A 23,194-nucleotide genomic window follows, 5' to 3' on the forward strand; every position below is an offset into this window, starting at 1 on the left:
CATTGTGGTACGCTCCCCAGAACGCTTCCCGGTTCGCGTACCGGGCGCTAACCACGAAAAAAAACAAATTTTTTTTTTATTTTTTTTGCTTCGCGGGGCCCCTTTAAAACCTCCACATTAAACCTAGGGGGTCAGCGAGGATCTACTATGCCCCCTTATAGTTATTTCCCCCTTTGTTTTGGCCTCCTCTTGTCTCTCGATCCTACCGAGAGACAAGATGGCGGCCGCTCCGGACTGTTTAGAATGTTGACAGACACCGGAGAGCCAATCAGCTTCGCTACGCGAAGTTCCGTTACGCGTCAAGTACGCGAACCGGGGCGCTGCCTGGTCCGCGCTTACAGATATATATCTTTTTTTGAACGTTAATTTCTCAAAATCCACTGCAGCACATATATTGAGACCTACAAAAGGCACATCGGGCTACCAGTCCCTACAATTTTGCCAAGTTTCGTGCAAATCCATTCAGCCGTTCGGGCTAAAAGTGAGGCTAACCGCCCTATGGAAAACTCAATGTTAAAAACACGTTTTGGGACCCCCCTTTTTTCTCGGCCCCCCCTGGACCAACTCCCCCCAAATTTCCAGGGGCTGCTCAGAAACAAAATGTTCCATTTTGCTGAAAATTTCAGCCAATTCCGTCCACAAACGCCAAAGTTATTAGACATAGAATTTTCAAAAATCCCATAGGGAAAAAATCCTAACTATATATACCTACTGGCGACCGCCAGTAGGTAATATATATATATATATATATATTTAGAACAAAGGAGGCGGCACAGTCAGAGATCAATTTAAGCCTTATTTATTGCAAGACTTCACCCCACCAACGCGTTTCGGCCTAACTCGGCCTTGCTCACGGTGAGCAAGGCCGAGTTAGGCCGAAACGCGTTGGTGGGGTGAAGTCTTGCAATAAATAAGGCTTAAATTGATCTCTGACTGTGCCGCCTCCTTTGTTCTAAATAATTATCCGGGTCAGGATCCGACCCCTGGGCAGAGCACACACTGTGGAGCGCGCTCCCATGGCTATGGGATCTCTTTGGTTGCTGATATATATATATATATATATATATATTACGTAGTTATAGTTAGGACCTACCTTCCAAAAGAAAAGCACTTTTTGTTTTGCTAATAACTTTGGTGCAGTTTGATGAATCTTAACAAAATGTTAAAAACTTGTGTCCCAGTCACTTCAGCTGCTGTCTGGAAAGCTTTGGGTAATTCTTCAAGCGGTGGCTAAGAAAAAGGGAGGGGGCTTCCAAAGCAAATTTTACCCATGCAACTTCCCATAAGGATTTTAGACACAACTACAGACTGAACCAACAAACGGAATTACATCAAATTTGGGAGAAAGCTAGATCTTGGTCCAGAAAGAGTGCTTTTTGGAATTTGGTGCAAATCTGTTCAGTAGTTCTGAAGTAATGAAAGAAAAAAGATTTACGTACATCTAGAGACGTAGATCCGCAGCGGAGGATCCACAGATCTACGCAGCAACAGCAATACTGTGAGTGGCTGACTCCAACCTGAGAGAAAGGTTGCAGCCACCATTTTGTGAATCGGGACATGGTTCCTGGAGGAGGGGGAATAAAGTAGATATATGATATAAGGGTCATACTAACTTTAGCAACTCTTAGCATAACTGATCATAAATCGATTAGTAGATCTGGCCCAACCCACCACGTACCAACAACCGCAGTCCCTACCCCTTTGGTCCCTGTAACCAAACCCATTCCTAAACCCCGTCTCAAGGCTGCTATAAGTAATAATATTAATGGCATAAAGGAGTTACCCAAGCAATCGCTTGCACAACCTGTTCCAGTTACAAAGGCCACAGTAGCCACAAGGGCTAAAGAACAAAAGTCTTATTATCCAAAGACACAGGGGGTGAAACATAAGGAGAAACATCGCGGGGGTTATATCGACCTCCCCCCGGACGTTAGACCTTATGTAGTGGTGCTAACAGGTGTCCCGGAGATTGCATACCACCAGCAGGAAAACTTCGGGTCACTGAGAAACAAGGTAACACACTGGCTAAACGAAAACAGGCCGTTACCCGCCCACCTGAGAAGTAAAATTCTCATGGTGCGAAGGGTACCATGGATAGGCACCTCCTTCAAATCAATTCCAGGTGACTGTATAATTGTTTCTTTTGATGACCCCAATACAGCACACTACATATGCACATGGAACGATCACGGGGGAAACTCGTCCATAGTAGCTAGACCCCTAACCTATTTTTATCCCCCGCTCCCACGTCCTAAAAATGGGGGGAATTGGCCTTTGTCTAGAAATCATGCATGGGGAGATCCAGTAGATTGCTGGCAGGGCACACAAGGGAGGTGGGATGGGGCACCCACCTACAATAGATTTGGTTGTCTCGAAGATGTCGATTGACTCATTAACAATGCGTCTTGCCCAGTTTTTTTTGAAGACTTACCCCCCTCCCCACAGCATCCTACTGCTGTGCAATCTCGATGTATCCCCGAAAAATACAATGTGCCAGAAAATAGGGTTACGCTTAACGAGGGTAGACTTGCCGAATCTCAGCTAGCTGATATAATCCTTGAGCCCCTTAACAACAAATCAAGCCAGGTAGCTCCACCTCATGATAATGTCAAGGGTAACCTCCTCCCTGGGGTGCTGTTTGTAACAGGCAGGCTACAGTTAGAGGGATTTATTCCCCCAGAACTTCCCTCATCCGAACTGGCCGTTAGTAGTGGGGGACCTCAGGCCAGCAGTCTTATTCCACCACCTCTGCCAATCACGGGGGGAGAGCTATTTTGCTCTTGGGTGGCGGCGCCTGGAACCGAGACTGTTGCCCTGACCACAGCTGAGTCCTCTAGTACTGTTCCTAGCATAACCCCTAGTATTTTTTTGGTTCACCCCGCAAATGACCAGGTGCCGGGTCCAAAGAGATCCGAGGGGGAGGTTCTGAAAGTACTCAGTTGGAATATAGCAGGCCTGGCCCGGAACATAGACATACCCGATTGGAATTCCTTTATTGAAGATTTCGGGTTGTGCCTATTCCAGGAAACCTGGTGTCTGGAACCACATCATAAGGTGGGTTTTACCACCTATTTTGTTCCCGCAACACAATCACAGGGAGGGAAAGGCCGTCCTTCTGGTGGCCTCCTTATTTGGGCAAATATCTCGTTGGGTCTTTCTATTAGGCAGATTGCTAATAAATCACCGGATCTACAGAGAATTTCTGTTAGAAGGCCACAGGGGGGAGCAGGCTCGAAGTTTTCAACAACTATGTTAGGGGGGCAAGGGGGGGAACATCGACATTGTCATCTACGGGTATTGAGGAGGGCCTTAGTTCTTGTACGCCCGACGCTTTAGTGATACTTGCAGGGGATTTCAACTGCACATTTGAACCCCTGGCCAGTGAAGACATATTGGGCACCTGGGAGGATGACGCCAGGAGAGGCATTCCACCCCTCTCACTGGCCCCTATCAGAAGCTGGTCTCAAAAAGCTATCGATTTCAACGCACTCTGCCTGGAACATGGCCTTAGGGCCACCAATGGTAGAAGTAAGTCAGACCAGTCAGGAGCTCATACGTACAATAGAGTGGGTCATTCCTCGCGAATTGACTTAATTCTATTGAACTATAGCCTCTGGGCACACTTAACTGATATGGAAGTTATGCAGTCTCCTGTTAGTGACCACAATCCCCTATCCCTGTCCTTGTCTTCCCTTATGATGGGTGCTCCCTCAGCCCTAACCCCTCACGTCTGGAAAACAACACAAGAAGTAATTCCCTCTAATTGTGCCAGACGGCTAAAATGGAATACCTTTGTGGCAAATGATGCCAAGATCTGGGAGGCCAAATCTATAATGACCAACATCGCATCGCGGTTAGACCTACTAGGACCCATTGATCGTGATCTTGAGGCTCCTAACTTGTTTCTTGAAGCATCCACCGCGTTGGGGGAACTTTTTGTGGCTTACCCCCCAGGCTCAAGGCGCAGCGCAAACGGTAGACCGATGCGCAGCACGGGCTGGTTCTCGCACGCCTGTAGTGTCGCCAAAAAAGAACTGATATGGGCGGTAAAAGTCAAGAATGGGGCCCAGATCAGCTTCGCTAGGCGTCACTATAGAAAGACTTTAGCAAAGGCCAAGGCCGAGCATGAGAACTTGTTTTGGTAGGATCTATTGGCAGCTAGCCTTAGGAAGGATTCCAAAGGCTTTTGGAAATTAATAAGAAATAAGGACAAACCCACGGACTTGCTCATAACGTGTAATATAACTTAGGGTGCATGGCTTGACCACTTTTCCAAGCTTTATGCAGTGAGCGAGGCCCATGTGCCTATCGAGGTGGGTCAGCATGCTTTGGGCAAATTGGAGCCCACTGAGGACTTCCACTTCACATGCAAAGAAGTAGAATGGGCGATTAAGCGCCAGGTCCCGAATAAGGCGGCAGGCCCAGATGGCCTCCCAGGGGATCTACTCCGTGTCAATTTGGTCGAGTGGGGGAGACTTATTGCTTCCGTCATGAATGCTGGTTTGGCTGGTGCGGCCCTACCAGACTCTTGGAGGGGAGCAGAGGTCGTCCCTGTCTTTAAGAAAGGGGACAGGGACGACCGTGCCAATTATCGCCCCATAAGCCACCTTGTTAGCTCGCAGAAGGTGGCAGGCAAGGTTGTCTTAGCAAGAATCACGCAGTGGGTTTAAGAGAACAACATTTTGTCAGATTTCCAAGCCGGTTTTAGAACTGGCACGGGGACGATCGAGCAAGCACTCCGGCTGCTGATGCTCTTCTGGAAAGTGGTTGTACTGGGCAAAGGCAGCCTGTACCTGGCATTTATAGATCTACGGACTGCCTTTGACCTGGTCCTACGTGAGCAGCTCTGGAGTGTTCTCGATGCACTTGGCATTCCCCCTTACCTGCTGGATATGTTGATAAAATTCCATGTAGACAACTTTGCACAGATCAGGTGGGGAGTCCAGGGACAAAAAACATCACGCATCCCTGTAAATAGAGGTGTCCGCCAGGGTTGTGTTTTGGCCCCCACTCTGTTCTCATTATATGTCAACGGAGTGGTGGAGCATCTGCTACAACATCCAGCAGATTCCCCTTCCCTGGCGGGTAAGAAAATACCCACCCTCTTATTTGCAGATGACACCCTCCTGATCTCTAAGACACCAGTGGGCCTACAGAGCTTGCTAAACAGCTTTAAGACCTTCTGCGATTCGAGAGGTCTGGTCATAAACACGGGGAAGACGAAGTTCCTGGTCTTAAATCCCCCAAAGAAATCAGTTAAACCACCTACACTTGATCTAGTCCCACTTGAGAGGGTCAAGGAGTTCGACTATCTTGGCATCCGTCTCTGCGACTCCATGAGTTGGAAATACCATCTCCAAAAGATGTTGCTGTCCCATAAGAGAGTGACAGGTGCCCTTCTTAAGAAACATCGTGGCTCCTCCTATAAACCAATTGCACCGGCCCTGGACATCTATAGGGCACGGGGTGTTAGTGCAGCTCTCTATGGCGCAGAATTATGGGATGTACAGAACGTGGACCAGCTGGCCCGCTCCGAAAATAAATTTCTCAAAGATCTAATGGCCCTTCCTCACAATACTCCAACTCTTCCTCTTCTACTAGATATGGGCATTTGTTCGATTAGTGATCAAGCGAGGTTGCGTCCGCTTCTCCTATGGGCCCGTATCTGGAGAGTCCCTGAATTGTCCAGCTATGCAGATGGCTTAAAAGAGATTCTTGCATCGCCCGGCTGGGCTAAGATCCAGTGGCTAAGGGAAGTTAAACATCTCCTAATTAATTTGGGCCTTGAGGATGATTGGGATAACAGATCTGCCCCGCCAAAGTTAATATTAAAAAAGTTATTCTGGTCCTGGGTGGCTGAGGGCAGAAAAAATGATGCTAACTTGTGTAGGTCATCGACAGAATTTCTTTTGGTAAAAGAAGTACATTTTCGGGAGCCATATTTGGACTCTATCACAGTTCCTTGGGATAGGGCCCTTTATTACAAATTCAGGGTAGGTGTTCTCCCAGTGGGAACTGTGACTGCCAACTGGAAGGTCCCGGCACAGACCTCCCCTTTTTGCCCTTGTTGTTTACACAGATTAGAGACAGTTCCCCATCTGCTGTTCGAATGCTTGGCCTATGCAGCCCCTCGTAGTAGATGGCTGAAGCCACTCTGTAGAGACCTTGGGACTAGGTCGCATAGGGAGGCCTTAGGGATTCTTAAAACGGACCCTCGTCCCCTGTTGGCTATTGCAATGGTTAAGTTCTTAGGCTGGGCATGGCGTATTAGACTCAATTGACTATCCTACCTTGTTTGAGTGCATTCTACACTGTTTTATTGAGCTAAATATGTAAAGTGCTGTACAGAATTATGTTTTTTTTATGTCTATTTTTTTAACTGTTTTAATGTATATGTAATACTTTTTATGATATCAATTGTATCGAAATAAAGCTATTTCAACGATATAAGGGTCAGAATTGAGGTACTCTGACCCCATGGGACTGATGCAGTGGTCTGTGAGGGACCCCTTCATGGAGAATAAATTGTGGAAAAAAAATTTGTTTGCGTGCGCGAGGATCCGCGGATCCACCACAGTACTCAGCTTGGCCCCCATGTGAATCCACACTGGATCCAAGAATCAAACCCCAATTAAGAAAACACATACATCCACTCACAGCCCCACTCACTCACTCTCTCAGATACCCACACAACCACTCACACACCCAGTCACACATCCATACAGTCATTACACACCCACTCACATACCCATATAGTCACTGATACATCCACTCAGAGAACCACTCACACACCCACTCACAGACCCACTCAGGCACTCACACACCCACTTACATACCCATACAACCACTCACACGCCCATACAGCCACTCAGACACCCACTCGGAGACCTAAAAAACCCTCACACACCCACTCCTATACACATAGACAGTCACACACCCAGTTACATATCCATACAGCCATTCACACACGCTGTCACACACCGATACATTCATTGATAGATCCACTCAGAGAACCACTTACACATCCACTCACACACCCCACAGCCACTCACACACCCACTCAGTGACCCAGAAAACCACTCACACACCCAGTCAGACACCCATGCAGCCACTCACACACCCAGTCAGAGGCCTAGAAACCACTAACACACCCATTTACAATCTCTCACACGCCCACTTACAATCTTAAATCAACCAAAATATAATCAATACAACTCTTAGGAAAGTGTTTATAAAATGTATGTGCCCCCTTGGAGTCTGATTTAGTTTAGCCATTATTGGCCCTGACAACCACTTCAATAGTAAGCTCTTTTAGTTGGAGGGCAGCCTGTGTCCACCTTTTAATTGGGGCAAGCTCCTGCTAGGGAATATCCCATGTTTCATCCTCCTCTACCACGAGTCTGATATCATCCATGTCAAGGGACTAAAAATTGGTGTTGAAGTCCCCATTGAGGGTCAAATTCGAGCATGGCAGATGCTTGTCCATATTAGTCTCAAGGGATTGTACCGTTTCCTCTGTTTTTAATGCTATAATGAAGGGCGCTCCCATTCCCCCAACCTGGGCTGGGACTGAAATGATCTAAATCTATAGAAAGGGAACTCAGGACAACCCAGCCAATTTCAGGCCTATCAGCCTAATTGATTGTACACAAAAACTCTTTGCAAGGGTTATGCTTAATAGGCTCCTGTGACCTGGATATTATCATCCTTGCAGGCCAGGTTCAGAGAACGGATAAGCACATTAGATCAGGTCCTCCTGTTTCAGCTCCTTTTTTGGAAGTATGTCTTATTGGGGAAGGGACGGATCTATGTAGTATTTGTTGATCATAGATCAGCTTTTGATCTGGTTTCCCACCCCAAGTTATGGCACGTGATGGTTGATTTGGGGGCACTGTATTACTTGTTGAATAAGATCATGCGTTTGCGGTTTACACATAAATATTTTTGCTCAAGTAAAATGTGGTCAGATGGGTGAACTGACTGAGCTTTTTCCTTTCCAAAGGGGAGTGAGACAGGGGAGTTTCCTTGTCCCAACCATCTTCTCACTTTTTATTAATGACCTAGCAACTTTTGTGGACTGTGTTAGTTCTGCTGCTCCGTCTCTCGCAAATACCAGGATACCCGCCCATGTTGTTTGCAGATGACACACTGCTTATTTAGAAATCCCCCATGGTTCTCCAAAGTATTCTAAATAGATTTTATTCTGTTTGCAGTCTTAAAGGCTTAGACATTAATATCACAAAAACAAAGTTTATCGTACTTAACCCCTACAGCACCACCCCCCCTAATCCTGCCCTTAGACGTTCCCACTTGGAGCTGTACTTGGGAGTAACACTCACTGATCATTTTGACTGGCAACTGCATATAGTTAGGAGCAGATTAAGGCTAGAGCAGATTTTGGGGGGTACTGTAGAACTACAAAAGGGCTCTCCTTTCCACCCTATTTCCCCCACACTGCAAATCTCCAATTGCCAAGCACTTGGTTCAGCTCTCTATGGAGCAGAGCTCTGGGGGCACAGGGATGTGTCTAGCCTGGGAGTTGCTGAAAATCGTTTCCTGGGAGAGTTGATTGGTCTTCCCCATTAGTACCCCATTGCTACCATTAAAGCTAGACATGGGGCAAAACAATGTAACAGATGTGGTTGGCTTAAGGCTCATACTTTATTGGAAGAGATTTGGCCCACCCCGGAGCTGGCTCCTTTCAGATAGGGTTGCAGGAGATACTCTGTAGTGAGGGAGCCATTGATACTCCGTGGCTCAAGTATATTAGGGCAACCCGTTCAAACTTTGGCCTTAATCGCCTTTGGGATGCTCCCTATGAGTGAAGTGAAACATCTAAGGCCCAAATAAAGATTGCTTATTGGCAATATAAGCTAAATTTGCTGCACCCCCAGGCACAAGGAACCTTTACTATGTTTTTTCTCCAATATAAAGATAAGTATGATTTGAGAACTTTTTCGATGCTATTAAGCCGGCAGCTGCAAGGAAACTTTATATGCAATTTAGATACAGGTATCTTCCTCTACTTTCTTTTACAGCTAGGTGAGTGTGTGTGTGTGTGTGGGGGGGGGGGGTGTAAATCGAGGTCCTCTAGGATTGTGCTTCATTCCTCTTAGCGAGTTAATGACTTGAGCATGTTTTATTTTTCTGCCCGGCTTACCGAGGCCCTAGGAATTTGTACATCTGCCCATTGTGCCGTAACCTAGGCTTGGGATGTGTAGAGCGGCACTGAGAATTCTGAAATGTGACACTAGCCGGTGTGTGGTATTCGCAGTCTCACGGTATTTGTTGGCTGTGTGGAGGATGAGGCCTTTTAACCTAAAACAGAACCTCATTGATTAGTACCCCTCGTGGTCTAAATAATTAGACATGTGGTGTGGAATTAATTGCTGTATGATTACTTCAAGTGTTTTATATTATTTTTAATGATTTTTACTATATATGTATTTATGCAATTTGTATTTATCTATTTTATTGTGATTTTAAGTGCTTGTACTTTGATGGCATATTGCCGAATAAAGTTGATTGATCTGATCTGATTGTATAGTCATAGAAGCAAGTCCATCTTTGACCCCACATGCGTAAATATTAAAAAGAGTCATACTGAGGTCCCTCCCCATATTGACTTATTTTCCTAATTTATCAGGGCAGTCAACTGCTTGTTCGCGAATCTTACAATTTAGGGAGGACTTCACTCATATTCCACCCTCAAGCCTCCCAAAATTGCTCGGCTTGGCTGGAGTTTGGTATGATAGTTAACCCAATTTAAAATAACGAGTCAGTAGACCAGGTTTCTTGGAAAAGCCATATATCGTAATTCTCAATAAATTCACACCATAGGGGTTGCGTCAGTTTGGCCCTGAGTCCCGCCACATTCCAAGAGTCCACCAAGGTCGATGGTAGTGAGTACGTTTCAGGGGAGCTCCCCAGTGGTTAAGAAATACCTTTTACCTCAGTAATTACACTACTTGAGACTTTGGGCTCCAATGAATCGTTACCAGCACACAATGGGCCAAATAGAGTTAGTTTGTTGTTTTCTTGGAGAGGAGTGTGATTTGCGAGGGGATGTGAAGTGGCCTCCTGTGCTTGGGAGGAGTTACATAAGTCACCAGGTAATGATAATGCACCATCAACAAGGGGTTGGTCATCTAAGCCCATCCTGTCATTATCCTATGTCCCATGAAATGTGAAATTTTCAGTTACTATCGTTGACAGACTACCTAATTGTGTGCCATGTAGGGGACTAGATCCCCTCAGATTTGCCCCAACTATGGGAGAGCTTCTGGTGGAAACTACTGGGGTTGGACAAAGAAAATTCTTACGAGAGCAGAGGCACACAGTAGGGTAAGTCTTTGATAAAAATAGGAGATTCAAAAGAGTGCCAGGATCTTCCATATATCAATCGCTGGAATCTAACCCTGACTGGGCTGCAAGCCAGCCAACTGGATTCCATGTGACTGTGGACATGCTGACTCCGAACCCAATGTACTTAAACTGAATGCAGGAATTACTTGGTGAACAGGACCAGATGTCCAAAGCAACACACTGCCAGCAATGTACCTATCCTTTAGGCACAGCTCAATGCTCTCCTAAGGCATCTCTGTATTAGAACATCTTCTGGCACTAATAATATCTTCTCTTATAACTGTACAGCAATCCCTAACATGCCTTATCCAGTGAATAGCTTTATTTTTGATGGACTCCTCATCTTCAAAACTTTTCGTGCCTGACAGTTTTGGGACATTAGTCATGGTCAGATGAACCCCAGCCAAAGGAGGGCTAATTGTGTGAGCTTGCCTTCTTTGATTTACCCTATCATTGGAAACCGTAGCTAGTGAGTTGCTGTTTCTATGGCCATTGAGTGCCCAGGGGACAGAAGAACTTGCCAAAGGGCTGCTTCCCTGCAAGCTACCATATACTGCCTATGTCAAATAAGCTGGTTTCAAAAGACTCTCTCTGTAATCATTCAGGGGCCACTCTCTTGAAGCTTCTAATGGGCCCTTGCTGAAAGCCCTCCTGTTGGCAATGTGGGATTGCTTTGGCTCCTTAGTTAACTTGCTAACAGCGGTATTGACCCAGTGATGGGCATAATGTTCCCCTAATGGACAAAGCTTGGTCAATTTTAGCAGAAAGCTAGCCTATCGTAGACTTAAGCTCTCTCGCCTAGGCTTTAAGATCCATAATGAGAGAGACATAAGTGGCCATGTCAACTAAAGGTGGGGCTCGAGGAGAAGACAGATGAGCCTGCGGGAGTATACTATCCGAGGTAATAGGAATAGCCGGATCATCATTTGACTCCAGTGAAGGCAAAAAAAATCAGTTATTACATGGTACAGGTGGACCTGAGAAAGAATCAGTAACAATGCACACATCTGGCCTCGGTTGCTCAGTCCCCATGCTTTGATTTAATGGTACCCGAGCCAATGCAGTGTTTTTTAAAATAGCCAGCAATACTAGGAGATGGGTTTTTGTCTTTACCCTTTGCGTCCTGTATAGGAGCTGTGACTGCACTTATGATGGACTTCACCTGGTCAAGTTGTGGTTCTCAGAGTTCCTCCTAGTCTTGCTGTGTTTTGCAGCGCCCTGCGCTAAGTCAGATGTCTTACATTGTCCGATAGTGGATTGGAACCCAATCGGTCAACTCATGTGTAGAACACGGTTGTTGTACTTTGGCCCACACTACTATTTACTAGCTGAGACAGCTGTTAGTGTCACTCACGGCAAGGTCAACTGAAGGGGTCAAGAAGATATCCTTCTGACAAAATGCATGCAGGGGCACCACAAACTGACCCAAAAGTCACCAGGCAGCACATTAACCCGTGGATTAGGGCCAAATACCATCAATCGGCATCAGTCCTCCCCTCTTTCGGCATTGTCAGCAGAGGGTTATTCATTAGGCAGTATGTAGTGCCATGTTACAAACACGTAACCTTGTATAGCTCACAGATCAATCGGGCAGTCAGTACGACTTCAATGGAATGCACAAACCAGTCTCCAGGTACCTTGAGTCCCTACCAAGCTTGCTGTCACCAAAAGATGAATTGAAGGGGGATAGCCTACCCCTGCTCCTCCTGTTGCTGATGGGCTCAAGATGGGCCAGCCCTTGGTCCAGTCTTTGCCCCGGTGCATCCTGCGCGGCGGAACTAGAGGACGCGCTTTATGGTGCTGATGCAAACCAGGTGTGAGAAGTATCAAAGACCGCCTCCTGGGGCCCCAGGCAGCTGGACCATGTAGTCCCCTTGAAAGCCACCAATAGTAGCAACAAGATGATTTCCAGGTCCCATGCAGCGAGACTAGAGGACGAGCTTTATAGCGCAGATTCGAGCCATGTGTGTGATGCACCAGAGACCACCTCCTGGGGCCCTGGGCAGCTGGACGATGTAGTCCCCTTGAAAGCCAGCAACAGTAGAAACAATATAATTTCTTATTAGTGAAGTCAACCCTAACCACTGTGCTACATTCTGAATCCTGACTTTGTGCTTCCCCAGACCAAGCACTCTTAAAAAATGATGACCAGTATGGATGATATGTGAATCCTAAACTTAAAGTCCCCTTTGTCTTATGTAAAATTTTCTAGACACTGATTTACACATATATGATTCATTGTCTCTGTATGTGTGTGTTATAGAAATAGCTCAGACACCCTACACAGGTGCTTGCTGTGCCACTGGATTCAAGCTAGCCTGGCTGATGAGAGGTGTTACCTCAAATGCGGCCTCAGGAGGCTTGTTTTCGGTCCAATGAAGACCCGGCAGCACGAGCTAGACTGCTCACACGAGGAACAGTGCCAAGACCGGTGGCTGGGTCCAAACCGGGGTGGCATTGTGAGCAAAACAACAATGGATTCAACCCAGATCTCCTTGCTGGGGTGAATGCTTGATTCATTCAGCACTCCGTCCATCAATCGCTGACTCAGTACTTTTTGCCCTAAGTGGGATAGGCATACCCAGACGTAGGTCCCCTGCCCGCTGCACCGCTGGACTCAAGCCAGCCTGGCCGATGAGGGGTGCAACCTTGAAACCGGCCCCAGGACGCCCGTCACCGGTACAGGGAGGACCCAGCCTGGCAGTTAGCTTAGCTAACTATAACTGCTGAATTTGACTGGTTTTGTACGAGTGAAGCCTGAGCCCAACTATAACGTCTCTCTAACCTTTGTGTTTTTCTAGTGAATTTCTAAGGATTATTTTACTGCATTTCCTAACTATAAGGTGCCTGGAACCTTTTTTTTTTGAGTGAATTTTTAAGTTTTTAAAAAAATGCTAATTATGAACTATAACATCCCTGTAACCTCTGTTTTTTTCAGTGAATTTCTATCATTTTATATGGAGACGTCGCATTTGAAGGTTGGTGGAGAAAGGGGACTGGGCCTACGACCAGCTTGAAGGAATCCCGCTGTGGACTTACAGGAGGTACTAGGAGGCCATTTTCGCCCCAAAGGTCCCTCTGGAGTAAAGGGGACTTCATCCCCCAACCAGCAGTGCACCAGGAGGCAGGTTTGCAGAGTGGTGGAGAAAGGGGACGTGGCCTCTGACAACCTTTTTTAGAAATCCCACTGTCTGAGACTTACTGGAGGTAACAGCAGGGGTTGTTCACCCCCAAGGACCCTCTAGAGGCAAGGGGACTTCATCCCCCAACCAATGGAGCACCAGTGCGTTTGCGGAGTGGTGGAGAAAAGGAGAGGGACCTCCGGCGAGTTGCCAGGTATTTTATTTTTATGGAAGGGAGGCTGCTTAGCACCCCTTCCCTGGCTGATTTCAGTGCCAGGGACCCCATCCACAGGGGCCAGCCTTTCCTTTTTTTCCCCTTTTTATTTCTTATTTAAAGGGAGGGGGGTGCGTGGTCCCTCTCCCGGGCCTATTTCAGCCCTAGGGACCCCATCCCCTGGGGCCTGCCCCTTTTTTATTTATTTATTTTTAGAAAGGGAGTGGGGGGTCTCAGTGCCACCTCTCCCTGGCCGATTTTGGCCCTGGAGACCCCATCTCCCGGGGTCAGGCCTCTACTGTGGGTGCCCTGATCCCGCCCAGTGCACCCACTCATCTGTTGGGGACCACAGAGGCACTTGAAGGCCCCCACAGTCCCTGACTGGTGTTGCTTTTTGACAGAGGGGGGCTGCTAAGCATGCAGCTCCCTCTGTCAAAAAGCAATTCTGCTCTAATGCGAGTAAGCTAGAACATTTTACATGCTCTCGCTTACTCAATGCAGAACAACGTTTGCCATGGCTTGGCGGCAGCGGAAATGCCCCTCAAGCCATAGCAAACTGCAATGTCCCAGGGGTGGGCACCCAGGGGCATTGCAGAAACCGGCCCTGGGGGGTGGCAGTCCTCAGGGCCATTATTTGCTCCAGGTGGGGGGGCCGTGTGGTCTTGCATTGTTTTCTTTTGCCCAGGGGAGGTGGTTGTCCTCAGGGCCTTGGGGGGGCCCCCGCATTAACTAAGATTTTGCCCTGGGGAGGTGCCAACTGCCGTGCCACAGCTCCGCCGAAGATCGCTACTGCGCGCCTGCCAGGTTATGTCTAATTTACTGGTCTGATGGGTGGGCAGTGTTGTGGTCCTACTGCCGTGTTTCTTTCAAAGGTGACGGTACCTTTGAAAGATGCACTGCAATGGGAACGCCACATGGGGTTCCTGCACAGCATGGAATCGAAAGTCTATACTGTGCAGGACCCTGGGTGCAAGCACACAGGGGCGCCTATGTTGTGGCCCCCTGTATGCACCCCCAGGCTGAGGGGCACGGGGGCCCTGTAGGTCCCCCTCTGTTTCAGCACCACCAGCCTTTTCATGGAGGAAAGATCTCCATAAAACAGCTGGCAGTCCTGAAACTTGTAATACGCATGGAGGTGCTGCAGCAGCACCCCCTGCATATTACATAGCCCCTGACCGCTGCACCACTGCCAGGGAACTGCAATTCTCTGACAGAGCCGGCGGTTCAATTACGGTCTGACTGCCCAAGCCATGATAGTGCGGTTAGACCGCAAGTGCGGCGATGGCTGGACTGCCACCGCCACACCAACACGGGTCTTGCAGTCTTCAGACTTCCAGACTGGTAATTAGGCCCTTTATGAATAGTTGAAGCTGCTATGATGGAACTTGTGCAATATATTTTATTTGGTTATGCAAATTAACCTATAGTTAAGTGTGTTTCCACATTGTAAGATATTTTGCACTATGCATTATGCACTTTATACTGAAAGATCTATGACTGCATTATGCGACTAGAGATTTAAGTTTAGCTACATGCCCTCATAGTTGGGAAGTTCTGTGTTGAAATCAGTACAAAATGTGTTTAGTTGAGTGTGTATGCACAAGTTAAGATTTATAATTTTGAAGTGAAAAAAGATCCATTGTAACTTACGCACTTTAAAATATCTCATGCATTTTAATTAAGCTCTTGGCACTTTATGAACAGTGGGATTTGCCATGATGGAACTAGTACAATATGTTTTATCTGGTTATGTATTTTTAACCTAGAGCCAAGTGTGTTTTTATATTGTAAGATATTACGTATTATGCACTTTATATTGGAGAATTCACGATTGCATCATGCAATTGGTATATATGTTTAGCTGCATGCCCTCATATTTACGTTGCTATGTGTTGAAATCAGTGCAAAATTTGCTAAGTTAAGCTTTTTTGCATTATAAGATATTTTTCACTATATACTATGTACTTTATGTTCAAAAGCGTATGGTCGCAATATATGATTATAGATATAACTTTAGCTGCCTGCCCTCATGTTTGGGATATTTTATTGTGGAATGGCCTTTGTTTATTTTCTAAAAAACATTCTTTGATAAAACAATTGCACTTTATAGGCCATTAGGTTTGGAATGTGAAACATTCACCAAATATATGATGCATAGTAATGTGCATTTTATTGAGGGCTTGTGATATGAAATGATTTAGAAAAGTGTATCGTTTGGAAGGTAGCAAATCATCATATGAAGTGCATAACTATATTAAACATGCAAAAATTGACTTATCGAACCATTAGGTATCAATAGAACACTACAGAGAATAATGTCTTATGGGAACTATAACTTGCGCACTCTCCATGCACTGCTAATTACCACACATATTACATCACTCATGACATCTTCTTTGAGATCATTATAATAATATCACTGCAGCCTTTGCAATTACATTATTGATTAGGAAATTGTGCATGGCGGGGCGCATGTTATAGTTACCCTGAGGCCTGAGTTAAATTTACTTAAGAAAACTGTAACTATAATTAGGATAGGATAGGATAGAATTTATAGAGAGCTCTCAAACCCGAACGTACCAAAGCGCTATAGCAGAACAGCGGAATCAGCAAAAGCAGCATAACTAAGGATCATGATTCTAAGATGAAGAAAGCCAGGTTTTCAGATGATTTTAAAGGACATAAGATATTCTGCTTCTGAGATATAGGTGGGCAGAGTGTTTCATAGTTTGGCGACGGCCACCGTAAAAGGAGCGCCCACCCCATCCAGTCTTCCGAAATCTGGGGATCCTGAGTTTTTTACAACCTGAGGATCTAAGTGGTCTGCCAGGAGTGTACCAATGAAAAAGCTCATACATTTGGGTAGGGTCCTTGCGATGAAGAGGGTTAAAAACTAAGCATAGGGCCTTGAAAGAAATTCGCCTTCTGATAGGTCAGCGCCTTGAGACCCTTGGGTGACTAGTTGTGCTTTACAAGTCACCTGATTGATAGGAAGCCAATGAAGGAAACAAATTCCTTCTTTAACCGAGCGATGTTTGGGAATGTTCAGAATAAAATGGGCTGCCACACTCTGTACGATCTGAAGTTTGTTCAGGGAGGAACTATTGATATTAAGGTAAAGTGCATTGCAATAGTCCAACCGTAAAGTGACAAGGGCGATAGTAACTGACTGGTGCCCTTCCGATGGAATGTACGGAAAGATCTTTTTCAGGGTCCTGATGATGTAAAAACAGGTGCTGATAATGCAACTGACCTGTGTGTCAAAACTCAAAGTATTATCAAAGATGACCCAAAAGTTTTTAGCTGACTTGAAGGGTTGGGGAGGGATCAGCAGACATCTGCCCACCAAGTGTTGGACCAGATGGAGTTTTGAGAGTCAAACACGAGCACTTCAGTCTTGCCTGCAATAATCGTCAGTGAATTGTCTTTCAACCAGCAAATAATGCTGGATATGCACTTGGTGAACCCCTCCGCCACCAAAGGCAAGATACATAAAATAATTTAAGTATCAACTGCATATGACAGCACTTGAACCCCAAATGAACGCATCCCATCAGCCATAGAGGCCACATAAAGATTAAAAATAGTAGGGCTAAAAGTTAAGCCCCAAGGCACCCCACCAGGGAGACCGTTCCCACTGATCCCAGCTTGCTGCAGATGCTGAACCATCCGTGCGGGCGAGACGGTATCAAATACTGCCGACAGGTCAAGCATTACCAGGAAAGCCGACAGATCGACATGGGCGCGGATACTGTCTGCAGCCACAATAAGGGCCGCCTCTGTACTATGGCCGGCGCAAAATCCATTTTGTGAAGGATCAAGGATCCCCTGAGTATCAATAAACTTCATCAGCTCATGATTAATATATTTTTCTAGGATCTTAGCAGGAGCCGGCAACCAGGAAATGGGATGAACATTTTTCACATTTTCTGGATCAGCATTGGCTTTCTTAAGAAGCGGAGGAACAACAGCTTCCTTCCAAATTGCAGGAAAAATGCCTGATTGTAGCATGCGGTTAAGCACGGTCTGCAAAAATGTAGCAATCAGATCCAAAGCAAGTTTTAATATTTTGGGCATGCAAGGATCAGACGGGGACCCGGCTTTTATACTCAGCAATACATTCTCGGTCTGTTCAACAGAGATAGGGGGGAAAAGCTGAGAGAAGATTGTCAGGGGAGCCAAATACGGATTTGTCACAAAGTATTTAATCTGCAGCAGGCAGTTTAAAATTTAGAAAGATGTTGAGAACTTTATTTTGAAAGTATACTGCTACTTTGTCGCAGAACTCATGAGAAGAATCACGTCTCCGCTGAGTAGGGGGGTCTGATAACTCCTTCACTGCCTTAAACAGCAGTTTGGGAGAATAATTCCCTGCCCTAATTTTCTCCGTAAAAAAGAGTGCTTTAGTCTGTATTATGGCCTATTTATAGTCCTGAAACATATTTTATGTTTCTCTTTTTCTCTAGAGCATGGGATTGCCCTCCATTTTCGCTCTTGTCTGCAGCATTTCTGCCTTAGGGTTATGAGCTCTGTTGAATACCAAGGTGCTGAAGTCTTACTTCTAACTGCGACCGTGGTTTAAAGGGAGCAACACTGTCCAGAGCTGTATTAACCCAGGCTTGAAATCCTTCTGCAGAAAAAGGGAAAGAGCTGTCCTTGGCTGGTATGGAGGATTCAAGGGTGGGTTCCCAGCCCACAGCTGTGATTTTATTTATGTTTCTGCAGCGTGATTGCTTGGTAATGGGTAGAGCCCATTCTACATGTGAAGCGAGCGACAGATAATAAGAGGGTTAGGACATTCTCAATAACCAGATTGATATGGTTAGTAAAAATCCCATCTAGAATGTGACCAGTCATATGAGTAGGAGATTGCATTAGCTGTACAAATCCAAAATTGGACATAAGTTCAAGGGATAAGGCAAATTCTTTACACAGAGAACCGTCAAAATAAAAGTTGAAATCTCCTTGAATATTGAACTGGGAGGACATTAAATGAGGTTTTAAGGACTGGCACCAAGCCACGGTAAAGCTAACCCGAGGGCCCGGCGAACGGTATACCAATAGGCCTGAAGCAGTGTACTTGCCAGAGAGTTTGAGCCTAAATAGGGCAACGTCCAGAGAGTCATCTGTACTCTTGGCCACAGGATTAAGGGTGCTGCTGAAAACCTCACATGCTATTAAGGCCAAGCCACCCTCCCTCCGGCCCTGACGATCACTTCTAAGAATAATATAGCCTGGGGGGTCCGCGACCACCAACTCAGGGTCAGAGTCCTCTTTTGCCCAGGTCTCCATGATGAATAGGCAGTCAAGGTACAGTGAGAGAATTAGATCACAAACCTCCGATTTATGTTTAGTAAGGGAGCGCAAGTTAGTTAGCGACCCACGAATATGCATCAGACTGTCCCCCTCCCCAACATCATCATTTAGAAATCTATCCTCATCAGACCGATGGAACATATTGAGTAGATTCCCTGAATTAGAGTAGGAAATACATTCAAGATGAAACATACAGTTCTACTTTGCTATCACATAAATTAGATTTAACTGGGCATGCCCCCTTAGGATTTCTGGGTTGGAGGTCCATAAGTTGGGCATATGAGTATTGCCTTAACTCACCAAAATTGGGATGGGACTTGAAACTGCCAGCATCCCTGGCCCCAGGCGCCGTGTAGGCACAGACGGGCCCAGACAGAGTTGCCTTTGGTGTGTCCACTGTGTGTGTACGCTGTACGTTGGCACCAGCCTACACCTATGCTGATGCTAAAGGAGATCAGCTGGACCGCATGCGTCCAAAATGGCAGTCGTAATGGTCCAGCAAGGAAAGCCTATTTGCTGTTTCAGCTCCCTTCACCTAAAACGGCAAGGGCGGCGGACCAGGGAGCTGAAAGAGCACAGAACACACACCAGTGGTAAGGAAAGCACCTTGGTATTGCCCATAGCATATCATTGTGTTACCCCCTGGACTGCATCTACACCGGCAGGGCTGCGAGCAGCCTAGCAGGGACTCCATTGCCCAGGAGTCCCTGCGTGTCACACCTGTGGCCGCTCTCCCTGCCGGCCACGCCCCGTGTGCTTAACAGTGCACCATTCGGATCAAGCGAGTGGGAACCTTTGCCAAGCGAGATACTGGAGCACTGCGGAGGCTCTTACCTGCCTGATTGACGCCGCAGGATTTTTGTAAGGGGAGAACTCTACGACTTGCAGGACCCGCTACGCGGGTCCCGCTGCGCCCAGAGATACTGAGGGGCTCGTGTGAGGAGCGGACTACCCCCTGGACTGCATCTACACCGGCAGGGCTGCGAGCAGCCTAGCAGGGACTCCATTGCCCAGGAGTCCCTGCGTGTCACACCTGTGGCCGCTCTCCCTGCCGGCCACGCCCCCGTGTGCTTAACAGTGCACCATTCGGATCAAGCGAGTGGGAACCTTTGCCAAGCGAGATACTGGAGCACTCCGGAGGCTCTTACCTGCCTGATTGACGCCGCAGGATTTTTGTAAGGGGAGAACTCTACGACTTGCAGGACCCGCTACGCGGGTCCCGCTGCGCCCAGAGATACTGAGGGGCTCGTGTGAGGAGCGGACTACCCCCTGGACTGCATCTACACCGGCAGGGCTGCGAGCAGCCTAGCAGGGACTCCATTGCCCAGGAGTCCCTGCGTGTCACACCTGTGGCCGCTCTCCCTGCCGGCCACGCCCCCGTGTGCTTAACAGTGCACCATTCGGATCAAGCGAGTGGGAACCTTTGCCAAGCGAGATACTGGAGCACTGCGGAGGCTCTTACCTGCCTGATTGACGCCGCAGGATTTTTGTAAGGGGAGAACTCTACGACTTGCAGGACCCGCTACGCGGGTCCCGCTGCGCCCAGAGATACTTAGGGGCTCGTGTGAGGAGCGGACTACCCCCTGGACTGCATCTACACCGGCAGGGCTGCGAGCAGCCTAGCAGGGACTCCATTGCCCAGGAGTCCCTGCGTGTCACACCTGTGGCCACACCCCCTACCTCAGCCCTACTTCAAGAAACTCATTACCGCTGCGCGGGAGCGAGCGGGAGCGACCGGGGCGAAGACCGGGCAAAGACCGGGCAAAGACCGGGCAAAGAGCGGGCCGTTGTGTGGCCGTTAGGTGGCTGGAGAGGCTGGGCTGGGCCCCGTCCCTTTGTTTTATGTGTGTAATCTACACCCGGTCTTCCCACGGTATACATTGTTTTGTATATTCTGCTTAAGTGTTCTATTGCGTTTCTGACCTACCATCTTGTGTTGGTAAAGCTCCCTTATTATTGTTGGCTAGCTTACTCTAGGATAGTTACCCCGGTATAACTATCACAGTTCTGAATCCTCTGCCATATGGACATGGCCTCTCCTGGGACAGTGGGGGCTAACCCTAATAAGGGTACTTTAGATAACTATTTTAAGAAGTCCATCTCAGAAATTGAAAAAGAAGAAGTCCTAGCGGAGAGGAGGGTGGAGCGTCGACGCTCCATCGAGGGTTATAAGGCAAGACCCCCCATGGCTACGTCCCCACATATCGTAATACCCAGTACAGAGGTGACCCCTATTACTGAGGACCCCTTTACATCCCAGGGAATCCCAGAACTTCTTAGGGATATTACCTCTACACCACCTCCTTCTGGGGGCTTATCTAACTCGCTCACTGTCGCTTCCCCACCCCCCTGCAATCCTGATGTAGCCCAGAAATTTACGCCAGCTCCTATCCCCACGGGCAAAACCACGGCTAAACTCCAACCGAGGAAAACTGAGGCCCAGATAATCCATGGTCCTCCGCCCAATAAGAGAATGAGGAAGGGGGGTACAACACAAAAGGACAAAATTAGCCACTCTGATTTTGGCAAGGGGAAAGGGGGGGTGCAGCCTCCGTTCCCAAACCAGCTGCAGGTACTAAACCTACTATTTCTACAGTGACTGCAAGACAAACATCATCCCCTACTCTAGTTACTACCCCTCCAACTGCAATCCAGGAGGAGACTCTCCCAGTTGCCCCTACTCTGGAGTTCCTTGGGCAAATGCTCAGGACGCTCACGTCCCCTATTGTAGATAGATTATTGGCCATTGAACAACGGCTAGGGAACTTGGAACAGGCTATTTTAAATAGACCAGTCAATCAGAAGGTCCCTTTAACATCTAGTATAGCCCTTACTGCAGACAGTTTGCTTAATTGCTTAAAACCCTCTACTTCTAAGACGCCCCATTCAACTTCTATCAATCCAGCCAAGGCAGCCCAAACTAAATCCACCACCATCACAACAGCCTCATTTCCCATGCCTAACCTTCCCACTAAAACAGTGCACCATATACCCCTAGGCACTACAACTTCCGTTACTCCTTCTAGAGCCTCTACCAACAAGAAGGATACCAACTTGAAGGGTGGAAATAGTACAGCTACAAGACTAAGCCACCCGGTGGGAGAGAGGGTACCCCCTGGCAACACACATAAACGTAGGATCCCCCAGGTTGAACTTCCCCCAGAATCACTACCTTATGTAGTGGTGCTCACGGGTGTGCCTACCCTGGACCCTGATAAGCGAGAAGGTCCAGAGCAACTTAAAAACAAAACCATGTACTGGTTGTCTAAAAATAGACCACTCCCGGCAAATGTTGATGGGGACATTGTGCATGTGCGCCGACTCTCCTGGTTAGGGGGGCGGGAGAAAGATATAGATGGTGACTTGATTGTGATTAATTTCAGGGACCCAGAAGTTGTTAGGCATATTCTGAGCTGGATGCCGGGGAGCCTAGGCAAATCAATTATGCCGTGTGATCTCACCTATTTTTACCCAAGAGCCCTAGTAGCTCCCCTGTCATGCCCATGGCCCCCCATGCCCCCGGTAGGAATTAACGGCCCAAAACAGACTAACCACTATCTCCCTTCACATCCAGGTCCCATGATCCCAAAGAACGCTCATGGGTGGGAATCTGTACCACAAAGGGGCTATGGCACTAATTATAGGAGTATGGACCACTCTTCTCAATCAGGGGGGATGGACCACTTGCTTCCTTTTACACCTTTGGAAGTTAATAATAGATTTGGAGTCCTCTCTGGCCTGGACTCCTGTGATTGACGCCTGGGGTCCCCTCCTGGTTATCTCTCTGTAGAGAGGGCCCTAAGTGGGCCGAATGGAAACTCTCACGTTCCCGGTGCCAACTCCCCTCGCCAGCTGTCAGGAGACCCTTATGGCACGACCCTATCCCTTCCAGTTACGCCTAATTATAGTTTACCCTCCCCTCTAGGGGTTTCCATCTCAAATGTACGCAGAGGTAGTAATACCTCAGGGGGGCAGGGTCCTAATCTGTACACTCCTTCTAGAGCCCTGAGGGTACTATCTTGGAATGTTGCAGGTATTTTCAACAAAATACACACGGAAGAATGGGACTCCTTAATAACAGACAATGATATCTGCCTCTTTCAAGAGACATGGGCGAGGGAGTCGGTCCTTAAAACTGGCTATGCCATATTTGAAATAAATGCTACCTGGAATGGTA

The 23,194-nt window shown here is 47.3% G+C and overlaps 1 protein-coding gene across 2 annotated transcripts in view; it reads left to right on the forward strand.

Moving 5' to 3' along the window:
• The window catches only part of LOC144823606 (sodium channel regulatory subunit beta-2-like), a 167,273-nt gene that overhangs the window by 57,926 nt on the left and 86,153 nt on the right, over positions 1 to 23,194 (forward strand). Inside the window, exon 1 of one of the 2 annotated variants that reach the window (XM_078682259.1) lies at positions 13,623 to 13,701. The exons of the other annotated variant lie outside the window; for it this stretch is intronic. Coding sequence (XP_078538385.1) covers positions 13,638 to 13,701 — 64 coding nt within the window. The 5' untranslated portion in view covers positions 13,623 to 13,637. Of the gene's footprint in view, positions 1 to 13,622; positions 13,702 to 23,194 lie in introns of those variants that run through there. 2 annotated transcript variants of the gene reach the window in all.

This window comes from Lissotriton helveticus, chromosome 3_1 (assembly GCF_964261635.1).
Source record: "Lissotriton helveticus chromosome 3_1, aLisHel1.1, whole genome shotgun sequence".
Lineage (NCBI taxonomy): Eukaryota > Metazoa > Chordata > Amphibia > Caudata > Salamandridae > Lissotriton > Lissotriton helveticus.